Genomic DNA, 27,683 nt, shown 5'->3' on the forward strand with positions numbered 1-27,683 from the left:
CAAAACCCGCCCAGAGAGAGACCACCCCTGGCGCGCCCGCCTAATTCGGCCTCCCCTACGGCCCCTACCATAGGTCACCTACAGCACCTCATCAGTGGAGGAGACTCATCGGCCGAATGCCTGGGCTTCCAAAACCCGCCTAAAACCAAATCAAACCAGCCTCTTCACTCTTCACCCCATCCCCTTCAACTCACTCACTCAACTCTCCACTCCGTCTTTTCTCCCATCTCCCATCAACTTACCTTCGCAGCCGTTCCAACACCATCTCCCCAAAATACCCTTTTCATTTCCATCTTCCTCTTTTTCTCGTTTACTGGTGTTGTACGTATCCCCCATTCATAACGTCTATCTTCGAATCTCCTCCTTTGGCCGTCGGAAATCGTTCCCCTGCAATCTCACGAGTAATCCTGCGCCAGACTCGCTCCACCGCGTCACGATCCGTTACGATACCCTCAAAATCCTGTCCGGCTCGATCTACCTTGACCAGTTCCCCCATCGAGGGGCTTGTCCATAGCATCATCGACCTCGCTTCCTATTGTGTTGTCTGTTTAACGTTGCGAATCTGGCTCGCCTTATTGTCGTCAGGCTTCAGGTCGCCACACTATCTCGACAAATTGGGGTCGTTAATAATCCCTCCCATATCATACCTCCGAAACCCGCCTCGACCATCCTTCAACATCATCAACCGCCAACATGAGGGAAGTCAATTTCAGTATCCCCAATGTCAATAAGGCGTCCGTCGGTATCACTACCGCCCTATATGACCGCCGTGCTCTCGACTGCACCTCGACCCTCCCCCTCATCAACTCCCTCAACCATCTCGCCTATCTCACCACATCCTCTGCTCGCATCCGGGACATCCTCACCGTCGATGGAGGCATCGAGCGCCTCGTCTGCATTCTGAAGCAAGGCCGTAGTAAGGACATGATGGGAATGTGGAAGTGGAACCTTGCTTTTCAGTGTGTTGTCAATATCGGTGTCCGAGGCACGGAAAACGTCCGCACCAGAGTTGTTGAGGCTGACATGGTTCCCGTCATCGCTACCATCCTCGACAACTATACAAAAGCTGTTGATAAATGCCGCGAGAAGGCAGAGGAGGCCAAACAGAAGCAGAGCTACGACCATCACCGTCACCGAAGCCATGAACACCGTTCAACCCCTAAAGCTTCGTCCTCCAACTCAGCATCGGCCTCTGCCTCTGCATCATCCTCATCTTCCACAACAGTAGGTGCCTCTGCGTTCGGTCATCGATCTAGTTCTCGTGTCGATGCCCCCGAGCAGCGATCTCGTCGTCACGCCCCACCGCCCTCTATTGATGTCTCAGCCTCTTACGCTGGGCCATCCACCGCTGCTCCTCAGCAGCAAACTCAGCAACAGCCCGCTGATACTGCTATGGGCAACTCTCAATGGTCCCAGTCTTCTTCAGAACGATCTACGTCTTGGGGTTCATCTCGTCACCAGCCCCTGAGAGGCCTTGAAAGTCGTCACGCCACGACTTCGGCCCCCCGTCAGGCCATGCAGCCCCTTGCAACTGCAGTCCCTGCCACCGAGACTCTTGAAGGCTTTGTGAGACCTGTCCGTGATATCGACCGCCTTGCGTCAATGGCACCATTCGGCTCAGATCTGATCTCTCAACCCACATCACCGACTACACCATTGCCGCCGCCCCAGATGCGATCGCCCACCGTTCGCCCAGCATCTGCTCTTGGGTCCCAACGATCTCGTAGGCGCCCATCGATCCGCCACCAGAACTCGACTGCCGATGCCGACGACATTAATGGAGACAGCATGCCATCAGACGAGTCACCTGAGACCGAGATGACAGGTACTGATAACCTGCAGTCAGCTGTTGGTATCCAGGATATCACCATGGAAGATGGTGACACTATGCTGGGTGGTACAGCTCTTGACTTGAACACGCCCACTGTCTCCGAGACCCATCAGGAGGCCAGTACCTTCAACATTAATCACCGTAGCCCCATGGACGGAAGTATTGCCAACAACAACACCCCGGCTCCGGTTCCTGCAATTGGTCTCTCACCTAACCGTCCTACGTTGAACACGCCTCCTCAGCCCCCTCTGGCCGCCACTACCGTCCCTCGATATCTCCTCGACCGCAACTTTGTTCCCAATCCTCAGATGGTCGCTGCGATGCCGCGAGAGGAGGATGTGCTCATGTCTTTGCAGCTTCTTGCCTATGTCTCGAAGTACTGCGGTCTTCGCTCCTATTTCCAGAAGAGCCATCTCGTTCCTCGCCTCAAGATTGGCAAGGAGCTCGCTGCCATTGATAAGGACATGTCTGCCATGGATGAAGAAGAGGAGGAGCCCGAGGTCTACGATGAAGACGCCGACGATGAGGAGTACCTGCTCCCCAACGACTTCAACCTCTTCCCACTGGTCGAGAAGTTCACAGTCCGCTACCACAGCACTGATATGCAGTACTGGGCCGGCGTTGTTATGAGAAATCTCTGCCGTAAGGATGACACACGTGGAGGTATCCGCCAATGTGCATACTACCAGTGCGGCAAATGGGAAGAGTACACTCGCCAGTTTGCCAAGTGTCGTCGATGCCGACGCACCAAATACTGCAGCAAAGAGTGCCAGAAGAGCGCATGGGCTTTCCACCGTCACTGGTGTGTAGCGGCCACACAGTAAGGTCGTTCGTTTGGTGGTGGCTCAGCACAATGATTTACACGACAATCAATTCGTAACAGCATCTTCTCGGCGCATCCTGCGGCATCAATGCTTGATTCATACGCATTATTCTTTCAAGGGTTGCAAATGCATTGCACAGCAAAGCGTGTCATGAGCGCATGGCGTTTCTTCTCGATACCACTGGTTCTGCTTTCTTTTTCATGGGCGTACGGGGTTGGGCATCATTAACGGTCGTTGACTTTGGGTGCATCATCGCGTGTCATTGCACATTCAACGTTTCTTTGTCTCTTATCTAACACTTCTCTCACCTTGGAGGTTCCCTTTTTCTAATTATTTCTTATTGGTGTGGCTGCAACCGCTCAGGGATATATGTCTCTGAGCTCTGGCGTTTTCGACCGCGAGCGGGCATTAAGCAGACGACAATGGTGCTCGTTTATGTATATAGATACCTTTTGACTGCTGGGGGCTCTCGGATGGCACCACTTTCGAGGGCATGGACATCTGGATATGACTTGACGACGGAGAATGACGGAGGAGGCGATGGAGATTCGCAAAAAGACGACACGGGCAGAGTCGGCTGCAAAATTGATTCAGTGGATACTGATTTGCATGTTCAACAGGGTTGGATGCGCAGCCTGCTTGGTGATTGAGCCCATAAAAGGGTATCATCTTGGAGGCTATCGGGACTGCTCAGACTTGATATGCAGTCGAGATCAGAATCTGCTATATATTCCTTTGGGTATAGATGAAATGACCAAAAATTCAAAAAAACCTGGCTCCTGGAGTGATTGACCATGATGAAACGGATTAATTCGAACACTTTGTAGACGCCACGTAAATATTTTGTAGGTAATCAAGTCCGAGTCTTTCAGATCAATCACATTGTGTAAGTATGAAGAGTATTGTGACAGAAAATATGAATATTGACCAAATGGTTTCGATTTACATGCAAGAGGACCCTAAACGCCAGCCCTTGTACTTCATCTCTAGCCTTTCTTTTCAACAGCAATGCATCACGCAAGCCAATCTCGCCCTCGATCTCACCAACGATTATCAACACAATGTCTCTCCCTCTCTTTACCGAGAGCCCATGGCCTTCCGTCTCGCCTTGCCAGGCCGAGACTTGGAAACTCTGCTGCCGGCCTTCATCTTCTTGGGGTCGAAGCCGCTGAGATCGCCGGAGCTCATGGCATCGCCTGACTTGGCGTGGCGCTTCTTGCCTCCGAAGCCGTACTTCTCGTTCTTCTTGGCTCGCTTGTGGTTGGCTCCAGCACCAACTTGGCCGCGACCGGCGCCTGCGCGAGGGTTGTGGCCCTTCATTTCCTTCTCGACACCGACGTCAAAGATATCGGCTTCCTTGGTGTCGAGACCAGCACCGCCAGTTTCTGAGCGCTCTAAGAATGGTTGTTAGTGAAGAGCAACTTCGAGGTGGTAAGTGGTGGGAATGCTTACTTCGCTTGAGGTTCTTGATCTTCTCAAGAGTCTCACGCTTGGCCTTTTGTCGCTCCTGGAGCTTAGCAACCTGGACCTGCTTTCCGAACTTCTTCAGGTCGCGCAACTTGCGAGCCTCCTGAGCAGCCTTCTTGTTAGACGCCTCCTCCACAAGCTTAGCCTTGACCTTCTCCATATGGGCATCCTCCTTGATCATCTCGGCGAAGTAATCCTTGGGACGAGAGAAGGGAACGTTTTCTTTTCGCAGAAGCTTGCGGGCAGAACGAGCGGCCTCGAGACTCTGGCTGTAGAAGGCGAGCTCGCGCTGCAGATCGTCTGACACGTCGGGGATGGCCTCAGAGGTCAAGTCTGTAGAGATGATGGATTGATGGGTGGCGAATGGGACGGACTTGTCTGTAGGGATGGAGATGCGGTTCAGCGCGGCGAGGAGAGCGGTTGTGTTGTTGATAGTGAGGCGCTGGTGGGGAATAATGTCTTCCTTGTCCTCATCGTCGAGGTCCTCGAGATCAGACATGGGGATATCCTCTTCATCTTCCTCTTCCTCCTCATCGTCGTCCTCTTGGGCCGCAGCCTTCTTCTCAGCTGCCAGCTTTGCGATTTCGCTCTTCTTGAGTGTATCTCTCTTTGGCTTGCGAACAATCTTTTCCTCGAGTTCGATTGAAGAATCTGAGTCGTCGCTGTCGTTGATGCCGTTCAAATCGTACTGACCACTCTGTTAGTCAAATTCTCGAGCGCGAGATGGTTTATAACAAACCTGAGGCTCTTCCTCTTCATCATCCTCATCCTCATCCTCGTCCTCCTCGTCCTCATCATCGTCTTCAAACTCAGCCTCAATCTCAATGGTCTTCTTCTCGTCATCCTTGTCTGCCCCACGAGCAGCAGCGTTGCGCTTCTCAGCCTCCTTCTGCTTTTTCAGGAGCTTGAGCTTCTTGAAATCTGTGCCCTTCTCAGCGGCGAGGGCCATCTTTAGTTTGCTTTTTGTGACCATTTTTGCGTATGTAAATGTCGAATGCGACTTTGTCGTGTTTGGTAGTCGGCGCAAAGCTTCTAGGCAAATGTTACTGGGTGCTAATAGGAAAAATCTCCAAATTCTGCCGCGGGACTGACTTCACCGCCTTGACTTTTTTTTAGTGGAGACCTTCCTTTTCGGGGTTCGCCAATGAATGCTATCCACTCACTCACTCACCCGGGGCAAGAACCAAAACTTCAGATTTGACTTAAGGCAAAGTCTGAAAAAGATGTGCCAACTGCCTATTTGAGGGCGTCCCAGGTTGATGCTATTATTTGTACTGAAACGAGTCTTTTTATCTGCTTAGGATTGTACTGCAGTTTTTCGTTTCTGACCACTCCTAGACACGCTTGAGGTAATGGAAGAAATGGCAGGTTTGAGATGTTGCAATACTAATATAAAGTTGTATGAAAATCATATTCATCCTTTCTTCTAGTAGCTATATATAGGAAATCGGCTAAAGCTCTCTTCAGTTGCTTCGGGGACAAGCGTTAGTCATTCGAGTGTCTCCTCTCAGCAAAAGTGCGTTTTGCTCCCTGCAAATCATCTACATTGATGACATCAACGCCTTCATCAAGCAATACCTTCTCAACTTGTCTTCGGGCGTTCTGTGGAAGAAGTGGCATGCCCCAATATCGAACCATGAGACCTCGAATATGGGCTTGAGAGATTTGATCGCGTATCAACTCCAGCTGCGTTGGCCTAAGACCTTTCTTAGGAACCTTGCCAACCGACTTCTTGAACGAGGTGCTGGCATAGTATGAGTTGGTGTTGTCGTATTGGCCTCTGCTTAACCTTTTAAGTGGCGCATCAAAGAAGACGTCGTGTGAAGGATTGGCTTCTTTCACCAGGCGAAACTTGGTCTCACCAGTTGCCACGACTGTGATGGGTCTTGACACAAACTCGCCATCGCTGACATGGCTCAGCCACCCCCTTTGACGAAGTGGTTCTAGCATCTCCAGTAACAGTGGCCATGATTTATCAGAGTTCGACTTCAAGTCCACCAGCAACACCACAGTCTGATTGGGTTTGTGGACATATACACCTCGAGGTAGAAGTTCTGGATCTCTGTCTTGATTCCGAGCCTTAAGTAAGTTCACTAGAGGTTGAATGTACATTGACGTCAAAGTTTTTTCGGTTGATAGTTCGTCCTCAGCATGGCCGACCATGAGTTCATCCCGGACCTTCCAGACATCTACTTCGATGCCAATGCAGCCAGTCGTAATGGCTGAGGTCAAAGGCTCAGCCTTCCAATAATCGTTATGCGAGTGGCATGGTATAGGAACTGTGTCGTCAGGCACCGAGTCACTTCTGATGTGAAGACTGCCTGCCTGTACTTCAGGAGTATAAGGCCAAATCATGGATGTGGTGGCAAGAATAGCAGCGAACATCAGGGCTATTGAACTATTCGCAGTCAGAAGCAGAGAACGCATAGTAGAACTCAAGGCTCACCTGATAGCGGCTACTGTCATACCAAAGGCAAAGATATAGGGGTTTGTTCTGACCCTCAGGCGAGGCACTCCATTTTTGGAGACCATTCTTGTTGCCTTTTGCTCTTGGGATGATGAGTATATTGCCGTTGCAGTGGTTTCTTGTGGGTGTTGCATAGATGATGATCCCGTTCAGAGCTTGACGATTGAGGCAGAACTATAGGCCTGCTATGCACCAAGGAAAGATTTCCCTTTTGCCTACCTTGGATTGAAGCCGCTTAATATATTGCTTCGCAAGGTTTAAGGATGGTTTTGTGATCCGTTGAGGCCCCAACATTAAGGTTACTGTGTAAGCATGTTGTTTTAAACATACTATTATTGTGTTGTCGTGACTGTGTCTTAGCCATACAATTGGCTGTGTGCTGTGAGATGGGCATTGTAACTTAAGTTACGGCTGAAGATAGTTTCGGGACGTCGAGATAGTTTGAGGCTATGATGATGTCAGCGAGTCTCAGAAGTCGGGAGGGCTAGTGATTAAGGTATAGTAGGTTATGTATGAAAGGCTAACATGAATCTATAGACGTTTTGGTACGCCATTTATGAAAGAGAAAGTAATCTTCTTTTACAACGATATTCTGCCCTTCGCCGTCTGTCCCCAAGTCGTCTGCCACACTCTGAGACTAAAAAGATATCACGGCAATCAACATCCGTATCTAATCATTCTTGTGATCCGCCCAAAAACATACAAATTAATCAGGTTTCCGAGTCTCCGGAATATCACCGAATTCTCTCTTGATATTACCTAGTGCAATCCATTGACAGACACGTCATGGAGATCGATAACCCCGCAAGTTGTATCAGGAATGGAAACATCTCCGCCATGACTTGACCTTGACCTGATAGCTTTCTTCGATATATTGTGACCGAACCTCTCTCCTTACAACAATCAACCATATCACATTCATCTCTACAGTCACAATGGCCAACGAAGGACGCATCGCCACTCTGGACGTAAGATAACTCAACCGTAACGCAAATGTAAAACGAAATCATGCTTATTCAACAACAGTCAACCATCGCCGATAGGCTCCCTGTCTACTCCAAGACTCTCTTTGACGGAAAGGCCGCCAAGGACCTGAGCTTTGAGGCAATTGCAAAGCATCTAGGCCGTAGCGAAGTTGCAGTGGCAGCATTGTTCTACGGACAGGCCACCGCCTCGCCTGAGGATGTTGAGAAACTATCAGAGATCCTTGACCTTCCAAAGGAGACGTTGGCTGCCCAACTAACGGGCTTCCCCAACCGTGGCCAGGCTGGACCCATGCCTCCCACCGAGCCTCTCATCTACCGACTGTATGAGATTGTTCAGAACTATGGATATGCCTATAAGGCTATTCTTAATGAGAAGTTCGGAGATGGTATTATGAGTGCTATTTGCTTCTCGACTACCGTGGATAAGGAGGTGGATGAGGCAGGCTCACCATGGGTCGTTATCACATTGAAGGGCAAATGGTAAGCCACAAGCTATTCTTAGCATTGAAATCATACTAACTAAGATGTACAGGCTTCCTTTCAGTCGTTTCTAAGTATTGTTCTTGTTTAAAATTGGGTTGGCACGTCGCGGCATGGCCGTGATGCATATTGTGCCACTTAGAAGAATGACCACTCAGATATCAATTGCTGTAATTGGGTCACCAGGAGAAATTCAAAGCCCCACTAACTCAATGATACCATATTATTACAGTAATTTGATAGGGGAAAAGTGGCGATATAGCAAGGAACAATATGAAGCGAGAGAACAATATTAAGCACTTTACAAAGGAATACCAACAGGCAAAACCCGTGTGTCCGCTATTGCTGTACCACATGATACCGCAATTGGATCAGACTTCAGGTATTAGAAACACTTTGAAAGCCTATACCATATGTAATTCGAACCTGGGGTAAGTCCGAAGGCCGGTGACAGTTTGGTGGCTGGACTAGCGGCGGATACTCTTTTGTCTGGCAGTAACACCATCTCGAGAACAATATGAAGCATTTTTGCACGGATCACAGGCTTCACGGCCAACACTGCAACTCCTCGAGAACATCGCTTTTATGGCCATTATGTTACATGAATTTACCACGACAAGTCTGTCAGCAAGTATAAAGATCAGGCCTTCTTCCCTCAAATCTCACTCTCATCAACGCACAACAATCATTCACTTACACACACAAACACTCCTTCCACTATTCTCAACACAGAACACTCTCTGACTTTTCTAAGTCTTTCAACCCCAACTTTCAAAATGCCTTCCACCAAGAACACCACCGCCCAGACCCCCGGCTACCCTCTCAGCTGCAGCGTCATGGCCAAGCCCACCAAGGACAACCAGACTCCCGGCTATCCCCTGAGCTGCAGCGTCATGAAGAAGCCAGCTGCCAACGGTCAAACCCCCGGCTACCCCCTCAGCTGCACTGTCATGTAAATGGCTTTTCAACTCACGACTTCACAACTCCACTGGGCTCTTGAGAGCGACTTTGACAACTCGGCAAATGCAAATACCACACTTGGCTGAGCATTTGGCTCTCGGATTGAAAATTGGAGGAAGATGGAGATGATTCGGCAAGGAGGTGATTCAATTGGCTTGATTAATCTTTTGTTTACCTGGCTTTGAGTGACGGGACGCCGACATTTGGACGCCATTTTTATACTGGGCTGGCCGGTTTCATCAGTCGCGAGGTGGAACATGGTCGCCTATAAGGAGGAGGATGGGGATGATTTACTACTTTCTTGAATACAAGCCTTTGAATTAATTTGGCGCCTCTATGCTGTAAGAAAGTGATATGAATGCCATAAATCGTCCAAGCCACTTCATTCTAGTCTTCACTTACACCCACCTCACTTAGACGCTTGTCTACTGTACTTAAGGCGAGAGTCAGTTTCTCAAGAAAACATCCTCAATGATGTAAGATAGATAGTTTTAAAAAGACAGAGTAGGAATATCCTAAATATATAGATCGTTCAATTGTTCAACTTGACAATTGGCATCATAACTTCAAACCCATTGTCTAATAACCCAGCCTAGAGTAGATCCACTTAGACGTTGGGGATGATGAGAGAATTCGGCCTGCCAAGATCATTTCAAGACTCCTACATTGAGACAACTTGTTTTCGACTAGATCTCAATTCGAGGCAAAAGCTGCATGATCTTCTGAGTCTTAAATTTTGAGGTTACGCTATTCTTCGGCATCTGTGCTGTAGTTTGCCTAGGTTAGAATACATTCTGGGCACCGCGGGGGTGCTTGGCGGTTCGAGACGCTTATCGATAAGAGAATTTTTGGTTCAGCTCAACCTTCGCAACTTGCATCTTCAAGTTTATCTTCAGCAATTGTGACCGTACCACGATTCAGCGACATCACTACAGAAACCCCATTCGTAATACCAGAAACGGTCTTCGCTGGGCCCAGAGATATATCCAAAAACTTCAACATGCCTCACAAGCACAAAAGAAAGAGGGGAGATGACGAAGCAGAGTACGTCAATCTCTAATCTCGATTGCATAGGCGCAACTGACTTTTCATAGCTTCAACCTTCCTCCCACCCAAAGAGCACGACCTTTACAAGTTGGAAAGAAGAAGGCGACAACAGGAAAGGGGAGAAAGGATACAGAAGACACAAAAGATATTGCCCCAAAGACGAAGAAGGGCAAGAAGGCTCGCAAGGATAACGATGCACCTCGAGCTTTCAGACGACTCATGTCTGTCGCACAGGGCAAGAAAGTGAGATCTGGACTCGACGACGGCGAAGATACGAAAACCGCAAAACAAAAGGCAGAGGATCTTAAGATCCGTCCAGGCGAAGATCTAAGGGCGTTTGCTCAACGAGTCGATGCTTCGCTGCCAGTCGCAGGCCTTACCAAGAAGACCACCATCAAGGATGGCAAGGATGAGCAGGGATTCAAGGTCTACCGCACTCGAAAGGAGAGAAACATGCACAAACTTTACGCCCAATGGAGAGAAGAGGAGCGAAAGATCCAGGAGCAAAAAGAGGAAGAAGCAGACGAAGAAATCGGCCGAGAACTCGACGAAGATCCTACAGGTGCTGCAGCAATTGCACGGGCAACACTCAATGAAGCAACAGGCAAGCGAGCACGACGGAAGGGTGGAAAGGTCGACGATCCTTGGGAGGAGTTGAAGAAGAAGAGGGCGGAAGCCAAGATTGCTGTGCACGACCAGGCGCAAGCACCACCTGAGCTGAACAAGAACATGACAAAACAGATCAAGATTAAAGATACTACTGCGAATGTTGGAAATATCCCCAAGACTGCGGGCAGTCTGAAGAGAAGAGAGGAGTTGCAGGAGGCCAGGGCGGATGTTTTGGAGGCGTATAGAAAGATTCGTGAACATGAACAGGCCAAGCTGTTGAAGGCAGGCCTCTAATACCCTGCTTGAGCGAGTTTGTATTTGAGGAACTTAGAATTGCAATACAAGCAAAAGTATTTAGACTACACCTCGCGCGATTTCCATTGTGTTGGGGGTAGTGTCTATTTGGTGTTCAATGACTTTAGCGGAGTGTAACAATAAGACAACTAGTGTATGTATTCCCCCACAAGGCTCAACCACATTTCTCAGCAGCTTCAAATCAAGGTTCAAACTCACCAACTTGACGGTGACGATGACCAGCACAATTGTCTCGAGAGGCCATCGGGCAGAGCAGAGTCAACCCCCCTCCCCGTGGCAGAGATGGGTCGGAGGATGTTTTCCACTGGTGCTTCCTGTCTCTCCTTCACATGATACCAACCTCAATGAGGGACATTGAGCTGAAAGAATAGATGCCATGTCTTGTGTGGGACAAATCAGATTGATAGAAGTTCATATCATGCCCCCCTTGCACAAATCATGGCTGAATGGAGTGAAACATCTGGAGGGAAAACCACATGGCAATAGCATGGCTCCAAGAAAGGTATGAAGGCGTTGAAATGACTTAGCAGCTCATGGCAACGGTAGAGGTGGAGTTGGTGTTGGTGTTGGTGGGCCGAACTAAAGTGAGTCAATGACACGGAAAAAGTTGAAGTTGCTTTTGTGAATTTCCCAATAAGATATTGCTCAGGCGGGAAGCAAGGACATGGGTATGAAGTGGTTGCCAGAATAGGGCGATTGGGTGGTATCAAATGCAATTCCTTACTCTAAGGGGTAGCATTGACAGTTTTAGAGGCTTGAGATGTGATTGATTATTTTATGGCTCATCAATGCTCACCCGCATCTTCCATGTCATCTCATTTCACCTCGACGCCTAAAATGCTCCTGTGCAACCAGCACAAGTATCACAGGCCAAAGTCCAAGTGGAGGAGCGCTTTAGAGCGGGAAGTGAATCCAGGATGGGACACTTGGTGGATCTGACCTAAGCCTTTCAGGGGACTCACTGCAAGGTTCAGGTCCAGGGCCTTGGTTTCTGGGTTTATTTGGCTTGGTTTTTTTCCCTTTTGTTGCGTTGGTTTCTTGGGCACAGAATAGAGAGACGCAGCTGATACTTGGGTGCGTTCCCGTCATACCCATCAGCAATTTGTTTCAGTAGTGTTTCTCCCACGTTGTTCGCCTACACCCAAGGTACTCGACTCGATGAAACAGGGTCTTTCTTCTAAAACGCATCAACCAAAGACAATTACTTGTAATGAAGGTACATGATAGTACACGGGCCTCTTCCTGCCGCCTCGATACTGCAGATGCCAATGGAAAGAAAGCCAACCCTTAGCGTCTTGTCGATCTCCCCTCCCACTTGCCATTCGCGGTTTACTTCAATTCTGAGCCTCTAGACTACCTAAAGGATCTCCAATTTGTCGGGATATCCCATTTCCAATTGAGGTCATGGTCTCGATTTCTTCATTCCTTCGTCTTTTAGGTTCCTCTCTCGGTTTCTCCTTCTCAGGAACACATCCAGTCCCCACTCGGAACTCAATCTCACCCTGACCTGAATACGGGAAGGCACGCCCATCGATTTTGACTTTATGGCTTTTAGGTCGACTTCGGAGATCGATCCAGGGCGGTAGCTTGGTGGTCTAGCATCGCGCCTTGGTGTCATCGCCGCTATCTATCCCGTCTTAGTTTCAACCTAAGTTTTAACTACGTCGGGTTTCCCACTTCTCATGGCGTAGCTACCTACCTCCAGCTACGTACGTCAGTTGTTCTTGCGTCCTTCATCAACATCACCTCCTCGATCACAAGCTCGATCTACCCTATGAACAAGAAGCACCCCTGAGAATCATCCCCTACAACACCTTGTCGCAAGCACCCAGACCGTCGAATCTCGATACTACCCTACCATTGTACGAGCCACGATCTACCTAAAAAGCCACACCTGGTCCTTGTCCTCCCAAGTTCGGCTCCCAAGCATCTTCAAAGTCTCGTGACCTGATCTGCCCTGAACCTGGCATGACCCGACAATAAAGACGCTTGTGGAATTCGGAAATCGCTAACTAACACGAGCCTCAACGCGCCCTGGTCGCTACCGCGGGTCCTGGCTTTACCTTTGCTCTGTCGAGCAACGACTGGCCTTTGGTCCTCTCAGGCGGCCCTGCCCGCCTTGGTGAATCGAACCACCATTACTCGACTCGAATTTATCAACAGACATTTTGGTCAATGTCACGCCAGCCGTCTTTGACGACATTTCGAAGCTTAAGCTTAAGCTCTTGCTTCATTTCAGCCCCTGACCATCTTGCCTCTTTTCTCTCGCTCTCACTCTCAGTTATTCGCACATGGGATAATAGGCGGCTCCAATCTCACCTGCCGTCCTCATGATTTGGTACTTCCTGTACCCACTCCGAGGGTCAGTCTTATTTGCCCCGATCCCTACCGTGCTTCCGTTCCGCTCTCCGTCTCCGTCCTCCGCTTCGTCCTCCGTCTTCAGCTCACATCCTGTTGCAGAACAACGGAAGCTCCGGTTCTCGCGCCTACTCATCCTATACGCCGCGCCCTTCATCGATATGGATCATACGCCGCTAGCCATGTTGTCGCAACTCTCCTCGTTTCGGTCGTCGTGGCCACCATGCTAACTTATCCCATCCCTTACCTCTTCACAAGTGACTACGTCAACGGCGCTTCTAATCTCCCTCATCATGCTTGGACTGTCGCTCAGCCACTACACTATGGTACCAGCATTCGTCCCGATGTCATGATGCGCTCAATCTGGGTCCATGGCAGTTATATGCAGGCATTGGAACAAGACCTCCTCGTTTCTGCCTTGGAACTGCAAAATGAGTTGCTTGGAAGCACTGAGAACTTTCGCCCAATCCGCGCTCGACATGTTGCCCGTTCTTTACCAGAACCCGGAGCCGATCTCTCGACAACTCAACGGGATGCCTTTCATGCTATCAATGGCTTGAATAACCAGTCTTGGTTCTTTCACTCACCACTTCAGTACTGGGATTGTATTCAAGAGAACATATTGGTCGACCCTGATATCCTGGCAACCGTCAACGACAAAAAGACCCAGTCTACGTCAGTCAATGTCACGCTCAGACACTCCATCGTTTTTAGTGGAAAACGATTCGAGGAACGTCGTCTCGTTGCTGCAGATGCTCTCGTCATCACCCTGATCTATCTACGAGACTCCCCCGTCGGCCAGCAGTGGGAAAGGAAGGCCACCTTGTTACCAGACAAGGTTTCGAATAAATGGGACATCTACCCATCTGACGGCCGGTCAACCTCGAGCCAGCTCTATGAGTTCCAGTTTCGTCCTATATCTCGCCAAGATACAGCCATGCTCGCAGTCGCGTATGCCTTGACGTCGATCTACTTCCTCATGAGCTTATCAAAGCTCAGGGCTTTCAAGTCCAAATTTGGCCTCATTGTTACGGTCGTGTCCCAGATCGCTTTCTCTGTCATGTCAAGCTTCACCGTGTGCGCCATTTTCAGACTTGACCTATCACGCATCCCAAGAGCAGCCTACCCGCTTGTTGTCCTCTCCATGAGTCTTGAGAATATTTTTAGACTTATCAATGCCGTAATTCTTACCCCTGCTGAAGACTCAACAAGCAGCCGTATCGGCAATGCATTTGGAGAAACTGCCCATACAGCTATTACCAGTTCACTGCAGAACGTGTTTCTTCTGTTGATGCTTTCACGTTGGGTGTCTCCTGGTGTTTCGGCTTTCTGCTTATTTGCCGCTGTCGCGATTGTGTTCGACCTTTTTTACCTTTCAACCTTCTTCTTGTCTGTTCTCAGCGTTGATGTCCGGCGTACCGAGCTTAGTGACGCGCTTGCCAAAGCTTCGATGCGTCATAATCGTAGAGGCTCTGATTTCAAGCCTCGTGGAACGTGGGAACTTGTACTTCAAGGCAAAGCGACTTTGTCGACACGCATAGCAGGCACTATCATCATGCTTGGTTTCGTACTCATCGCCCAATGGCACTTTTTTGGGGAAGGCACTGTCTTGAACTTCTTTTCACGCCTGTATCGAGGATATGGCGCCCTGGAAAACAGTGGCTCGTCACAGAATCCTCTGGACTCCATACACCAGGCACGCAGTCCTAAGTCCTGGCTTCGTTTGCAGGATCACGAAACGGCTCAAGAAATCATCAGTATCATCAAGCCCACAGCACATAGCTACGTTGCGAGAGTATTTGAGCCGGTTGTCTTCGTCATGAAAGGTTCGGATCGTATGCCTCACCTTAAGGAACCGACTCTACTACCGGCACTTTATGACTTCATCAACCATCAACTCACTCGATTTGTTGTGATACTTCTGGTCGTTATTGCGAGTGTCCGGCTGCTTACAACGTTCCTCCTGTGGGAAGACGAAAGTGACGATGATGATCGCCACTCGGATACGGATCCCACACTAGACGTCAAGTCTTTTACCGGAGGACACAGACTTGATGTTGTAATGCTTGCTGCAGCGGCTGATGGCCATGTTGTATCGGTCGGATTGGATCGCACAATACAAGTTTGGGACGCCCAGCACGACATATTCCCATATACCATCGTTGATGGCTACCGCTCAGACGATGCCCCTTTTCCTGTGCTCGCCATGACTATTGATGACAACTCCAAGTGGTTGGCCATATTATCACCCTCCAAGATAGCTTTATGGAACGTAAAGGACAAAGTCTGGGGGCCTCCGCTCTCCGTCAATCTTCAAGGCCAGAAATCCGAGGCCTTCTTTTTCGGCTCGTCCGACACAAACAGCGATATTCCTCGACTGGTTCTCGTACGCAGAAACGGGACACTTACCGAATTCATGCCGGACGCAGGTGAAGGGGCAGACTACGGCATCTGTCGAAGTCCACTTACATGCGTTAGACCTCTGATTGGGAAGCGTAAGTACTATTCTTCGTAGAGAGTTGGTTAATGTACTAATCCGATGGTTGAACAGGGAGCAAGCAGGCAGCGCCATTAATTGCCATTATCACCGCATCTAGAAGAGGCTGTGTTCACGCAGCGACAAGAGAGACGCTTTCATGGAATTCCCGAAGTGTTCATCTCGAGGGCATTGAACAAGATGGAGTTCACCAAGTGGTGCCTCTTTCATCATTAGGCCTCTTCTTGATTGCAGGAGCCAGCCGCGTTCATCTCATGGATATGGAAGACTACAATCTTGTCCATACGTTTTCAACGGAACCCATGGCCCAGCGCTCCCTTCAAAGCGCTTTCTTCAGCCGGCCTTCCTCTCAATCAGGGTTCAATGGCCTTGCATGGTTTACCTTATGCTATACTGGAGCTGAGTCAGGGGATTGTATTGTGCAAACCTTCGTCCCTCCTGGAGAGCATGACATGATTTATTACCAAAGCTCTGTGGTCCCCGAAACTCGAGGCTGGTGTGCGTGGGAATCGGTCAAGGAAACAAAAAGACATATAGAGAACCCTGGCTCATGGAGTGTTCTATCTGACGGTTGTGTTGTGGGCATTCGGCAAAAGTCGAACCGAGTTCTAGATGTCGAAACCAACGGACGGCGCAAAACAGATGGGCTTCGACACCGATCTCCGCGCAAAGAACCAGGACGGGATTTGTTTGGTCGTTGGGAGATTTGGACCGCGCCACAGAGTGGCCAGTTAAGAACTGACGAGACACGACCGCTATTTCAAGATAACGAAAGAGCTGGACACTTGATCGTGACAGACATCGGCCCTATGGTTCGAGTCGGCCAGCGATCAGTTGCATTTAGCTTCGGCAATGTGGTGAAACTAGTCACAGTTGGAGGGCACGAGCGGTTTGAGAACAGTATGACAGATAAGAGCTTGGAACATCTGAACATCGGAAGCAGGCGTCGAAAGCCAGGCGCACTGGTACGACCTAGAGCTTGGACTTAGGCTTATCAGCGAGGATTGTAGTTTTTTGTCTCGGAATATTGGGCGTTTGGCAGGCAAGGACTGCTATAGGTTTTAGGTGCACACGTCTGGATTGGAGTAGAAAGGCGCAAACGGAGTCGTTTTCCATAGCTGGGAATATTCGATTGGAGTCAGGAGAAGGCACACGAACAGACTGGCGCAGATACCATAGATGATTGGAAACGGTTTCAATGTCTAGGGGGAATAGAGACTGTGGCAACATGTGTTCATATTTTTTAGTATTCAATTACTGTCTATGCCTGTTTGTATTCTTTCTAAGGTGAACGAGGTCAAATGGTATATTGGTAACAAACACCTCGAACCTATGGGACATGGCGCCCCAGCAGCCCGACTAGAAAACTCACCGCTGCAGTCATATGTCTGCCTTGGTAAAATTTCGGAGCTGAGCGAGGAGCAAAGGCAAAAACATGACGTGAAGTGGGATGCCGTCAAAAACCGAGAGGTTGGGATCCAATGCTTGCTCGCAGCTGAATATGGGGCTCATAACGTGTAAGTCAATCGTCAGGGCAAGGTCCGTGAGTGAACAGAATTAGCCTGATCGAGGCGACGAGTAATTGGATTCTGCATATGCTACGTGTTCGAGAGGGCGGTCGCATAAAGAGAGGCCACCCGTGATGTCGGACGGATCATGATTGAGTGGAAGGGAAGATACGAGATGGTGGGAGTTATAATTCAGGTGGCTGGGAAGTGCAGGGTAGATGATGATTGGTTGAGGAGACGTGGATCACATTTAAAGGTCAAGTCAGCGTATATCCTGAAATGGGAACAATTGGATGAGTATGATTAAAGACAAGCGTCAAACTTGACGCCCATGAGAAAAGAAAGAGGGTAGAAGCAGTTGTGGTTAGGCATAGATTATGGTTGTGAGCTGTGTTGTGACTTGGGCGGTATCTACTACACTTGTGCTGCATTGAAGCCTGACAGAGGATTGACAGAGATAATATCAAGGTCAAGCAGCAAGTCATACAGATATGGGTCATATTACCTCATACTGCGTAAAGTCAACGGCCAGCGGCTCTCCATCGTCATGCATGAATTTACTGGTCACCAGGCTTGAGCCACATACAGACTCTGATGTTGGAGTATCGCATTGCATTCTAGTCTGGGACGGTGGTTGTTAGTCGGCGGGTCAGGTCTCGGGATAATCCCCGTCAGTGTGTCAGTGTCTTTTCAGGTATTAATCGACACTTTCTGGTTTTCTTGTACTCGTGCATTTCAATAGATTTCAACTGAACGATCAAGCATATTCCCAGCTCGGGCAGACCGTTGAGATCTGACTATAACTGCACAGTCCAACGGGGAGCAGAGTAACATTTGCACAGGTGGAGGTACTCAAAAAGTTAAGATTGACTTTGAAAGCTTCTCATGTGAAAGTAACCCACCCTTATTGCCTCAGTAGCTACCTTATGGCTGTAACTTTTGCAATGAGACAGAGATGAGAGATAGACTTGCAATGGAAACGCCCCAGTCAGAGAATAAAACTCAAAATCGAGACCAATGTCGAGATCAAGCCACGAGAAAGGAAGGGAGAACAATTACCCAAGACTCTTTCCTTTTTGTGCCCAAAATTGTCTGTTCATGCCGTGTTCAGGTAGGAAAGAGCATGCGTGCGTCGGACATGAATCTCATTTCCACCTGACGCTGTTGTTTCTGTATTTACTTTTTTCTCTCAACCTTTTATTCTTCCTTACATTACATTGCTTGACTTGACTTGACATTACCGATATCCCCAGCCTCCTTATACATTGGTCCCGCCTCTTCGCACTTTTACCTATTTCGAATATTCTTAACGTTACCTAACTCACCTGCCCGTTGGGTCCGTGTTTGTTTTTTCACTTTTACCAAGACTAAGGTTCACTCGGTCTTTGCGAAGCGTACCGCGTCGTGCCGCGTCCATTTTTACCTAACCCCCGTGTGCTGCGCTGTCTTGTGCTGTGTTGTGTGGCGCGCGTGCCACTTCTGAACTCTTCTCTCTAGTCTCATCTTACAATTCGAATCTTCAGTTCCTCAAATTGTGTCACATCAAAGTCGATCGAGGTGCATCTGGCAGCTTTGTACAGAAGGCAAAGATCCATTTAAACGACGTCAATCTGGAACGACAAAAATAGCACCCATTATATCATTTGTTTGATCAACTTGGCGAGAGCAAGTTTTGTTTACCCTGTCAACAGACTCGACCACCTATCGAGTTCGAGACAATTGCATTTATATCACTACTAAACAATATAACTTAACGGAACTCGAAATCAGACTCGACCGGAACCTCGAGACTATCAAAAATCGTCCTTAAACCTGTCAGTCATCTCTCATCATTATCTTCAAACAAGCGTCCGATCAGACTAGACAGGCTCTGGAGCCCTTCCACCCTTGTCGACACTCTCCACGCTCAGTGGTGCACTGTTGATAGCGGTGCCTTTTGGGGTTCAGGGTCCCCTGTTCTAGTCTGTCCGTCCATCTCACAGACCAGGCTTTGAACAGAGACCCCCGTCAGCAACCCACTGACCGTCTTGTTAGGACTAGGACTGCCTGCTACCCGCTCTGCTCACCGCCTGCCCCAGTCATTCGCTGAACCTGGAGGCGCCTCGGCTTGTCCTTGCTGGTCACTCTCACTCCCGTCCGTCTTCAACACCGCGCGCGAGTGGTTGGCCGTATAACTTCCTTCAAACGAGCCTGCCATCCTGTCGTTCGTTCTTCCGCCATGCTAATCGGTGCCGCTAATTCTGCGTTTGTTTCCTGCTGCTAGTCTCTCGTTCGTTTGTTATCGAGCTTTTCATTGTAGTCCCCGTGGCCTTGGTCCTCAATCGCAATCTCGCGTTTTGCTCGCCTGCTTCTTATTCGTCGTCATTGCACAGTGAAGCATCCGCAGTTGATCACCACCGGGGTTCTTGACAGTTCATGCGTATGCGCCGTCGTGTACAGTTCGACTCTCAACTCGGATTAGGCCAATTGGTTTTAGGAAGCTTCCTTGGTCGATACTGCGCCTTTTAAGCGTCATCTGTCACTCGTTCTTCTCCTGACGCTGTCGTTCTGCATCTTCAAATCTCATCTAATCACTGCAATCCGAGTCAAATCACCAATACGCATCGGACCCAATCACAGCTTGCCAGCTGTCTTGCGCGCCTTCAACTTGGCTCGCCGTCCCCGTAGAGTCGCCCGTCTACAGACCAAGTAATAGGCTCTGCCTTGCGAGTCCCAGTTTGCTCTGGCTGCCTCTCATCCGGGCTGCATCGTGCGAGCTGCTGCAACGACCTGCGCGCACTTCGCGTCGTTCCTGCTGTGCGTTTTGCTGCAGTTGTGGAGCTCGTTAACGGTTAGTTCAGCCAACCTCCTTCTCCTACCTCCATATTCTTATATTTCCCTGGTTCTCTTTCGTCGCATGTCCTGTTCTCGTCTATGACGCTTGACACCCGTGCTTTGATTCATATGCGAGGCTATTCCCTCCACCCTCGTCGCCCCTCCCCTTTGTCGCCCTAGTCGATATACCTAAACTAAAGCAAAGTCCCTAGTCTCAGTCGTGGACCCTTCTACGCCTAGCCCACCTACACCCAAGTTTCACCTTGAACGTACCGGCTGAGCTGCATGGCGTCCTCTGAAGTCGACCAGAAGTTTCTCGGCAAGCTTGCCAAAGCTGTCGAGAATGACAATCCTCTCTTGGCCAGCATGCTCTTCAAGATTCTAGGCTTGTCGCTCAACCTTGCCGAACAGCTTGTTGCTGCAAAGAAGCAGCGCCGGCCTGACTATGAGCCATCACCTAACGCGATACGGCGCGTCTTGCGTATCATATGGCTCTCCCGAGAGGGCAAGGTAATGCTGGAACAGTATGTCATACCAATGGTTGGCAACTATGTCGAACTCAAGGTCCTCGCCTACAAACTTCGTGCCTCCTTCTCACATATTTTTGCTCTCTTCGGCAACACACCCTCGGTCTCGAACCTGGGAAGACAAACGCCAGATGTCACTGCTGTACTGACGCCGCGCCTGGATAAGGGAAAGGGACGCGCTGCCGACATGGAAGTTGAATCTAGGCCCTCCTCTGTTCAACCAACTCACCCCCTCGAAGGAGGACCCGTGTTGCCTCCCCCAGGGTTTGAAGATCAAAACTTTACATTATCGCCCAACTTTCTCATCCCGGCCAAAGACTACCTTCCTGAGGCGAAACAACATTTTCAAGAGGCTATCCAGCTTGCCGACTCGATGCTCTGGGGCTCTCACTCTCTTCGCCTCTCCGTCAAAACTGAATATGCTGCCTTCTTATACGAATGTGTTCACGATGCTGAAGGAAGCCGGAAAGTTGCCAAGGACACTATCGCGGAAGTATACGAGGCCACGGAGGGAATGGACGACGACATGTTTGGCGATGCTTGCGAGCTGGTTACGGTCCTGGGCAAGATGATGAAACGTGGTCTCGGCACCAGTGGTACTCTACGTAAAGCTCCAGCAGTGAACCAAAATCCCATACCAAGAGCCACTCCCCCTCCAGGAATGGAGAACCCCATTTGAAGAGGGCACGACCAGCTTCTCACAGTACCCAACACAGACCACAACACTCGTAACGACTCGAGAAAGTTGTGGTAGCTTGACGAGCGGCTCCGAAGCAACTTGGGCGACACCAACTGGGATGAGCAGAAGTACGGCTTGGGTCTAAGTCGCCTCACGCTAAGGGGGGGCCAAATTTGATTCACTCTGAACGGCCCGTTCCGCAACACCACATCAAATCACATTCCTGTGGGCATCTTAGACATCGACACGAACAGCGCATTTTTGCATTAGGCCATGGCAGCACTAGCTTGCTGATGAAACAGCAAAACCCTCTCATCGTGACTCTGGCACGAGGATCGGAACGCACATCACCTGGAGACAGGCACTGTTGGGTTCTTCTGGTATTATACCTACCAATCGACTGGTTTACAATTGACTTTCACCCGTCGGAGTCCAGCCTACACTATCCTCAGCGCGCATTTGGTCTTATTTCACTTCTGTCCTGTTATTTGATACCCACAACTATTTGTATCTTTGTGTGCATTTGCATTGGGTTATTGCCCTATCTATTTATCATCAGATATTGTACAAAAATTTTGGCTTTTACGGTTATGCTTTAGTTCTGCATTGAACCGAGGTTAGGAAAATAGAGAAAGGAGTTTGATGTTAAGCCAAGGTGTCGGTTGCATTTCTGGGCACAGTTAATAGATGATTTATCACCAAGGTAGCAAGCATGTTACTTTTTTTTAAAAACAAATACCTAGGACATTTGCCCCCAGCTTGTTTATTTTCCTGTTCTTCTCTAATTCGCAGCTTTTCTATGATTGACCGAGTCTCAGATCTGTCCCCGTCTAAGTTACCAAAACGTAACTTGAGCCATCATGATGGTATCTATCGAATTGTTCGTTTTACTCCCCGAACGCCAAGAAAAACACAACAATAACGAAACAAGACATCGATCGTCTTGGCCGGGCATGTTCGTCTCTATTTGTAGAGACTCGCAACAGTCGAGAGTCACTCTGTGATGAATTCCGTCAGAAAGACTCACGCAAGGCACCTATCGTGACATGATGTTGACTGATTTGAGTGAAGCGAATCACTCATCCGAGTCGCCCGAATCTTCAGGGTCATCGGAATCGTCTGAGTTGTCTGACTCATCAGTGTCATCGGAGTCCTCAGAGTCCTCAGAGTCGGCCGACTTCTCACGTTCCTGCTTCGCAATCCAGTCCTCGACCTTGTTCATGCGTCTCTCAAGTTCGCGAGTCTTTGAGCGCTCCGTCTTCTCGGCCTCAGCGCGCTCGCATCTGGCCTTGAGGGATTCGAGAGGAACCATTCGCCCGGTGACATTGTAGAAATTGGCCTGCATTTCGAGCCAGCGAGATCGCTTATACTTGCTGTCAATGGTAGCAAGGAGGGCGCAGTCTCGTTTGCCCAAGTAGGCATCGGGCTGCGGGTGGATGTAAGGAGGGTACATGGCCCCGTAGACGTGTTCCTGGAGATACTTCATTTGCTCGCGCTTCTCGCGGTCGCCATATCGGAAGAGCGATGAATCGTCATCGCTCTCGTCCTTCGCTTCATCGGCGGAGGAGACATCCTTACCAGATGTCTTGGCCTTTGCGCGAGCCTTTGCCTCCTGATTTTCTTTCGCAACCTTGAGGTTGCGAGCACCCTTGTGCCATTTGTTGGCCACAGTCGACTTGCGAGTCTTCGTCTCCGACATATCTTCCGAGCTGGTATCATCATCGGAGCCCTCGTCGTCCTCGTCGGACTCTTGGTCACTGGCCTCTTCATCGTCTTCTTCCTCGTCTTCGTCAGTGGTGTCGTCGACAGACCCCTCCTCAGCGGTAGTGTCGGTGTCAGTGTCAGTGTCTGTGGCACGTAACTGACTCTGGAGTATCTTCCAGCGAGCTCGGACATCGTCCTTGGTCTTGCGGAGAGAGTCGGAGATGAAAGTCCAGGTCTCCCCAGCCTCCTTCATGCTGCGAAGGCGGCAGTCCTCAGAAAGGGACCAGTTGGGGTCCTTTAGACAGGCGACGAATGAAAGGACGGACGTCTCAGCGTCAGTCGAGGCATCATCATCAGTCTGAGCAGCAGACGGTTCGTTCTCTGACTCGGTCTGGACCGCCTTGTCCTTTCCATTTCCCTTGGCAGTCATCTTACCCTTGACGAAACGGTTGGAGCTGTCCGTGATGTTGCCTTCCGTGTCTGTGACCACGCCATTCTCTTCATCACTGGCTGTGGCAATTGTTACACGGCGGCCTTGAGCCTTGGGCGTGTGCTTACAACAGGCCTTGTTGCAGTCCTTGCCGAGCTGCTTGTCGCAGTGCATAGTAGGGCTGTTGGGGTTCGGGCCCGCCCGAGAGGACGATGCTTGATTGACAGTTGGGGGTCGGGGCACGCAATCTTCTGGCAACTCAACGAAGCCAGGGACAGCAGAGTTGTGGTTATACCAGATCTCCCTGAGCCCTTCGTATAAACGATCATAGTATTCTTGATTCTGTTTGTATTCGGCCAAAGTGGGCGTCTTGAAAGGAAACTGCGGCATGATGTGCCGGATGCCCTGATATCAGGGGTAGGACTGATTATGCGTAAGAGTATGCCCGGATGGTGACGATGCTGAGACTCTACCACGAATTAGCATTTGGTGCTCATCAGATCAGTCTTGTTAAGTCTGTACATACCTCAGGATGAGGAGCGATGGGTGTATAGTGTCGAAGCCGAATAAAGCGGTAGGGTTCAAGTGTGTTGAGCAAAGGACTAACCACGACTGCGCGTTAATGCTAGTACTATCACGGCGAGTCAGTATCATGTGCTTATCAGTCTCGGTTGACCTTTAACATACGTTGAGGCTAGAAGCGAAGTTAATACGTGCTGCAGAGCAGAATCAAGAAGTAGTGCTTGAGTGTTACGAAACAACGGATCTACTACGACGATGGCGTGTTGATGTCGATACTGTCACCACGAGTCAACATGCAATTTCCGCAAATCTTGAACAAGTCCCTGCATACCTTGAGTGAGTAGTGAGTGGTGTTTTCACTTAGGGAGAAGAGGCAGGAAGCGCGTGTTCAGCTGTTTTCGAGGGTGCAGAAGCAAAGGGCCTATCACAGCGCCCGTGTGATATCGATACTATTACGGTAAGTCAATACTGATGCTCAACAGTCTCTGGCAGGCCTGTACATGCCTCGATATGAGTAGCGAGCGAGGTGTTGCCTCGCGAGGAAGAATCAAGAAAGGAGCGTGATAGCAAAGGGTCCAGCACCGGGCTGGGTGATGATAGCAAGGAAAGGAAAAGCGACGGGAGGGAAGAAAGTTAAGATTCTATCTTCCCTTTGCAAGATATGTTCTTTGTAGATGCAATATTGCTTCGAAGGGAAAGTTGAGGAAGATAGAAACACTGAAGGTCTGTGATGAGGAGTAAACGTAGAAGGGAAAAACAAGCACAGTCGCTTTCGAAATGGAAGATGAAATACTTTCTAGGCGGTGCTCGAGGTGCAGAAACAATGTACGGTTGGCTTGCCACTGTCAGTGCTGCACTGCTCGATCAGTTTATTGCCCGTCTGGGGGCTTCCTTCACTAGGCACGGGGCCATAGGGCGATATTAGAACGAGCAATGGCCTATATCCTCTATGCACTTGTTTCTATTGGACAGTGTCAGTGCAGAGTGTACAATGGATAGCCAGAATCTCCTTGGATGTGCTGCCTTTTGCATCCGGGGACGAACATTGTCACTGGCGCATAGAACAATAACCTACAGCAGTTGTACCACTGAACAACTAGAACTAACCAAGGTACCTACACACGTTGCAGTGCCCTAGAACAACGGCCTAAATCCGAATGGAAAGCAAAATCTTATTGTCAAATCGTCTATTATTGTTTCCATATCATGATTTGACCATGGCCCTCGGAGATAGTCCCACGGAGCACAGCACCCACGCACACTAGATCCAATGGGACACCTGCCAATGCTGCTGACTCATCTCACAACACCATTCGAGGCTTATCATGTACATCACACACAGTTCAAAGATATCCAGACATTCTCAACACTCATTCTTTTCTGCCCGCTAATAGCTCATAGTGGCCAGGACAGCATCCGAGTAGACAATTAGACAGTGTCAGACCATCAAAAACGACCTCACAATGACCGACCATCTCCCTCCCCTCCCTGCCGAGTACGCCCGAGGCCTTGAGCTCATCGACGCTGCTCATGCCCAAGACTCAAGGACAGTCAAAACCCCTGATGGAACTACGATCCCATTCGAGCTCAACTACGCCCAAAAGATGACCAAGTGGCTCGCCCGTCGATGCCCTGACGCCAGCCCCGTTCTCCAGCTCGCCTGTCGAGCACAACACTTCCGAAGGTAAGAGCCTGAAGCTGGTTCCAAGTCCCAAAGCTTACAAACATGCACAGATGGGAGATCCCTCGAAGCAGCTTCCCAATGACTCGTCCCGGCTACTTGACTTGGAGAGCAAAGCTCAAGGCTCAAGCCGCCGCTCAAGTTGCTGAGCTCCTCGCTTCTCCAGAGATTCAACCCCCCATCCCCGAGGAGGACCGCGCTCGAGTGGCTGCACTGATCCGCAAGGAGAACCTCAAGGCGGATGAAGAGACACAGGTTCTTGAGGACACAGCATGCCTGGTCTTTCTTGACGACCAATTCGATGACTTTGAGAAGAAGTCAGATCTGGACGAGGCAAAGATGATAGGCATCCTTCAGAAGACATGGGGCAAGATGGGAGAAAGGGGGCGGGAGCTAGCCCTCGAGATGAACCACAGCGATCGAGCCAAGGAGCTGATAGGAAAGGCACTTGCTGGCTGAAAGAGAACAGTAAAGTACACTACAGTACACACACTACAATACACTTCGAACATGCACCTTGGCAGTTTACTCACTCGAGTTTGCCGAGACAAGACTTACGTACTAGCATATTTGGGACAGGCTGTATGTACTGTATATCCAGTTCGAGATGTGACAGGCTTGCCAAGGATCTAAAGAGAACCCGCAGTACTGCATCCCCGGGAGAAGCCCAGTGACTCATGTCACGATCCTGCACGAACGAGATCAAGCACACGAGCGGCGCAGAGACTTGCCAAGATCCACTAGATCCACGACGCACAGTATCCGTACAATTCCTAGAGTATCATATCCCACCCTCCTTGCATTGCATTGGTTCAAGGGGGAGCCGAGCCTCACATTGGTTCCGGAGTATATGTATGTATTGTATTGTATTGTATTGTAAAGCGAAGATAGTCGAATCGATGACACTAAGAAACCCTAAAATGTTGTCTCACAAAGTCCGACCAGATAAGGAGAGCCAGTATTGTGTTGTGTTGTATGGATCGCCAGGGTTGTGACGAGACTGAGCATGCAAGCCATGCAAGCCTAGCACTTGACATGTCCGTGATATTTCGGCCCCGGGACCCATTACCGATCCGAGACATTGCGACGGCAGCAGATCATTTCAACAGGGGCAGCAGATCTTGGTAAGAAACGGGTGTTTGTGTCACCCCAGAAGCTACCCCTGTTGTGGCGTTGCTGCGACGGAAGCCAAGGAGCCGTCATGTTTGCCAGCCAGCCACCTTTGATTCATCGTTTCGTTTCGTTTCTTTTCTTTCGAGGGACCGCACCCAGATACGACACGATAGGAGGATCCCTGTGGCTATCCGTCACCCGCCAGCCCTACGACTATGCATCTGTCTCCTCTGACCATCGTTTCGTGGCTCGTGTGACACGACATTTGATCTATCAATTCGACTTATGCTTTCGACCGGTAGCACAAGAGATCCGCTGTGTCCTCGATCACGCACGTCCAAGGCTGCCACAAACATGCTCCTCCCTTTCATCATGTTCCCGACCTACTGGAACCTCACGCGCCTCATGTTTTCTCTTCTCTCTTTCGTGTCTCGCTAACCAACTTAGGCTCGGGACACCCACCATCCGTAGGCAGGGCAAGTCTTTGTGGAAGACAGTTGACAGTTGAGGCTCTCGGCTTGTTACATGATCGCTCCGAGAAAAACATATGTGATTAACAAGGCAATTTGCTCTGTAATCTGCAATGATGCCAGGTGCAGGAGCATGCTGCGTTGAGAGGGGAATTCGTCTGACTCCAAGTATCCTCTTCATGTGTATGATTGGTTCCACTTCGAAACTGCAGTATGTGTGTAGGAGAGTGGCGCATATTTTATCCTCGACGTAAAGCTGCACATTCAACCATGAAGTCGTTACACTGTGATAGCTTGACGTTTGGTTAGATTTCCTTGAGGGTTGTTGTCCATCAAGACACTGAAATCACGGGTCCCTCACTTTTCCTCAGTAGCTTCGCTCCAAATCGTCAAA

General features: G+C 49.6%; 11 protein-coding genes across 16 annotated transcripts; 7 read left to right on the forward strand and 4 right to left on the reverse strand.

Annotated features, from left to right (window-relative positions):
- Positions 1-120: 120 nt before the first annotated feature.
- FOIG_02674 (uncharacterized protein) lies at positions 121-3,506 on the forward strand. Its single transcript, XM_031200038.1, has one exon. It carries the CDS (start codon positions 694-696, stop codon positions 2,653-2,655), a length of 1,962 nt encoding a protein of 653 aa, XP_031069806.1. The 5' UTR covers positions 121-693; the 3' UTR covers positions 2,656-3,506.
- FOIG_02675 (uncharacterized protein) lies at positions 3,490-5,182 on the reverse strand. The gene is made up of 3 exons (XM_031200039.1): positions 4,862-5,182; positions 4,108-4,810; positions 3,490-4,049 (listed from the first exon to the last, which is right to left on the reverse strand). Exons 1-3 carry the CDS (start codon positions 5,093-5,095, stop codon positions 3,733-3,735), a joined length of 1,254 nt encoding a protein of 417 aa, XP_031069807.1. The 5' UTR covers positions 5,096-5,182; the 3' UTR covers positions 3,490-3,732.
- A 366-nt stretch (positions 5,183-5,548) lies between these two features.
- Positions 5,549-7,198, reverse strand: FOIG_02676 (uncharacterized protein). The gene is made up of 2 exons (XM_031200040.1): positions 6,569-7,198; positions 5,549-6,520 (listed from the first exon to the last, which is right to left on the reverse strand). Exons 1-2 carry the CDS (start codon positions 6,721-6,723, stop codon positions 5,608-5,610), a joined length of 1,068 nt encoding a protein of 355 aa, XP_031069808.1. The 5' UTR covers positions 6,724-7,198; the 3' UTR covers positions 5,549-5,607.
- Positions 7,199-7,524: 326 nt separating this feature from the next.
- On the forward strand, positions 7,525-8,129 carry FOIG_02677 (cyanate hydratase; the record flags this gene model as incomplete). The annotated part of the gene is made up of 3 exons (XM_031200041.1): positions 7,525-7,557; positions 7,616-8,055; positions 8,108-8,129. The coding sequence occupies 3 exons, from the start codon at positions 7,525-7,527 to the stop codon at positions 8,127-8,129; spliced, it is 495 nt and encodes a 164-aa protein (XP_031069809.1).
- A 702-nt stretch (positions 8,130-8,831) lies between these two features.
- FOIG_02678 (uncharacterized protein) lies at positions 8,832-9,011 on the forward strand (the record flags this gene model as incomplete). The annotated part of the gene is made up of 1 exon (XM_031200042.1): positions 8,832-9,011. The coding sequence occupies one exon, from the start codon at positions 8,832-8,834 to the stop codon at positions 9,009-9,011; it is 180 nt and encodes a 59-aa protein (XP_031069810.1).
- An 875-nt stretch (positions 9,012-9,886) lies between these two features.
- FOIG_02679 (uncharacterized protein) lies at positions 9,887-11,145 on the forward strand. Its single transcript, XM_031200043.1, has 2 exons — positions 9,887-10,059; positions 10,110-11,145. Exons 1-2 carry the CDS (start codon positions 10,016-10,018, stop codon positions 10,963-10,965), a joined length of 900 nt encoding a protein of 299 aa, XP_031069811.1. The 5' UTR covers positions 9,887-10,015; the 3' UTR covers positions 10,966-11,145.
- A 954-nt stretch (positions 11,146-12,099) lies between these two features.
- Positions 12,100-17,904, forward strand: FOIG_02680 (uncharacterized protein). Of its 2 annotated transcripts, XM_031200044.1 has the most exons (3): positions 12,100-13,348; positions 13,447-15,839; positions 15,896-17,904. In XM_031200044.1, exons 1-3 carry the CDS (start codon positions 13,317-13,319, stop codon positions 16,828-16,830), a joined length of 3,360 nt encoding a protein of 1,119 aa, XP_031069812.1. In that variant the 5' UTR covers positions 12,100-13,316; the 3' UTR covers positions 16,831-17,904. The 2 variants fall into 2 exon arrangements, with proteins under 2 accessions (XP_031069812.1, XP_031069813.1); XM_031200045.1 differs by having other exon boundaries at positions 12,100-15,839.
- A 652-nt stretch (positions 17,905-18,556) lies between these two features.
- On the forward strand, positions 18,557-22,375 carry FOIG_02681 (uncharacterized protein). 5 transcript variants are annotated; one of them, XM_031200047.1, is made up of 3 exons: positions 18,557-19,163; positions 19,384-20,179; positions 20,369-22,375. In XM_031200047.1, exon 3 carries the CDS (start codon positions 20,449-20,451, stop codon positions 21,367-21,369), a length of 921 nt encoding a protein of 306 aa, XP_031069815.1. In that variant the 5' UTR covers positions 18,557-19,163; positions 19,384-20,179; positions 20,369-20,448; the 3' UTR covers positions 21,370-22,375. The 5 variants fall into 5 exon arrangements, with proteins under 5 accessions (XP_031069815.1, XP_031069816.1, XP_031069817.1 ...); XM_031200048.1 differs by having other exon boundaries at positions 20,376-22,375; XM_031200049.1 differs by having other exon boundaries at positions 20,382-22,127.
- On the reverse strand, positions 19,100-19,546 carry FOIG_02682 (uncharacterized protein; the record flags this gene model as incomplete). The annotated part of the gene is made up of 2 exons (XM_031200051.1): positions 19,100-19,154; positions 19,416-19,546. The coding sequence occupies 2 exons, from the start codon at positions 19,544-19,546 to the stop codon at positions 19,100-19,102; spliced, it is 186 nt and encodes a 61-aa protein (XP_031069819.1).
- A 63-nt stretch (positions 22,376-22,438) lies between the features above and the next one.
- Positions 22,439-24,584, reverse strand: FOIG_02683 (uncharacterized protein). The gene has a single exon (XM_031200052.1). It carries the CDS (start codon positions 23,891-23,893, stop codon positions 22,445-22,447), a length of 1,449 nt encoding a protein of 482 aa, XP_031069820.1. The 5' UTR covers positions 23,894-24,584; the 3' UTR covers positions 22,439-22,444.
- A 732-nt stretch (positions 24,585-25,316) lies between these two features.
- On the forward strand, positions 25,317-26,552 carry FOIG_02684 (uncharacterized protein). Its single transcript, XM_031200053.1, has 2 exons — positions 25,317-25,709; positions 25,760-26,552. The coding sequence occupies exons 1-2, from the start codon at positions 25,489-25,491 to the stop codon at positions 26,163-26,165; spliced, it is 627 nt and encodes a 208-aa protein (XP_031069821.1). The 5' UTR covers positions 25,317-25,488; the 3' UTR covers positions 26,166-26,552.
- The last annotated feature ends 1,131 nt before the right edge of the window (positions 26,553-27,683 follow it).

This window comes from Fusarium odoratissimum (genome assembly GCF_000260195.1).
Source record: "Fusarium odoratissimum NRRL 54006 unplaced genomic scaffold supercont1.3, whole genome shotgun sequence".
In the NCBI taxonomy this organism is placed as follows: domain Eukaryota; kingdom Fungi; phylum Ascomycota; class Sordariomycetes; order Hypocreales; family Nectriaceae; genus Fusarium; species Fusarium odoratissimum.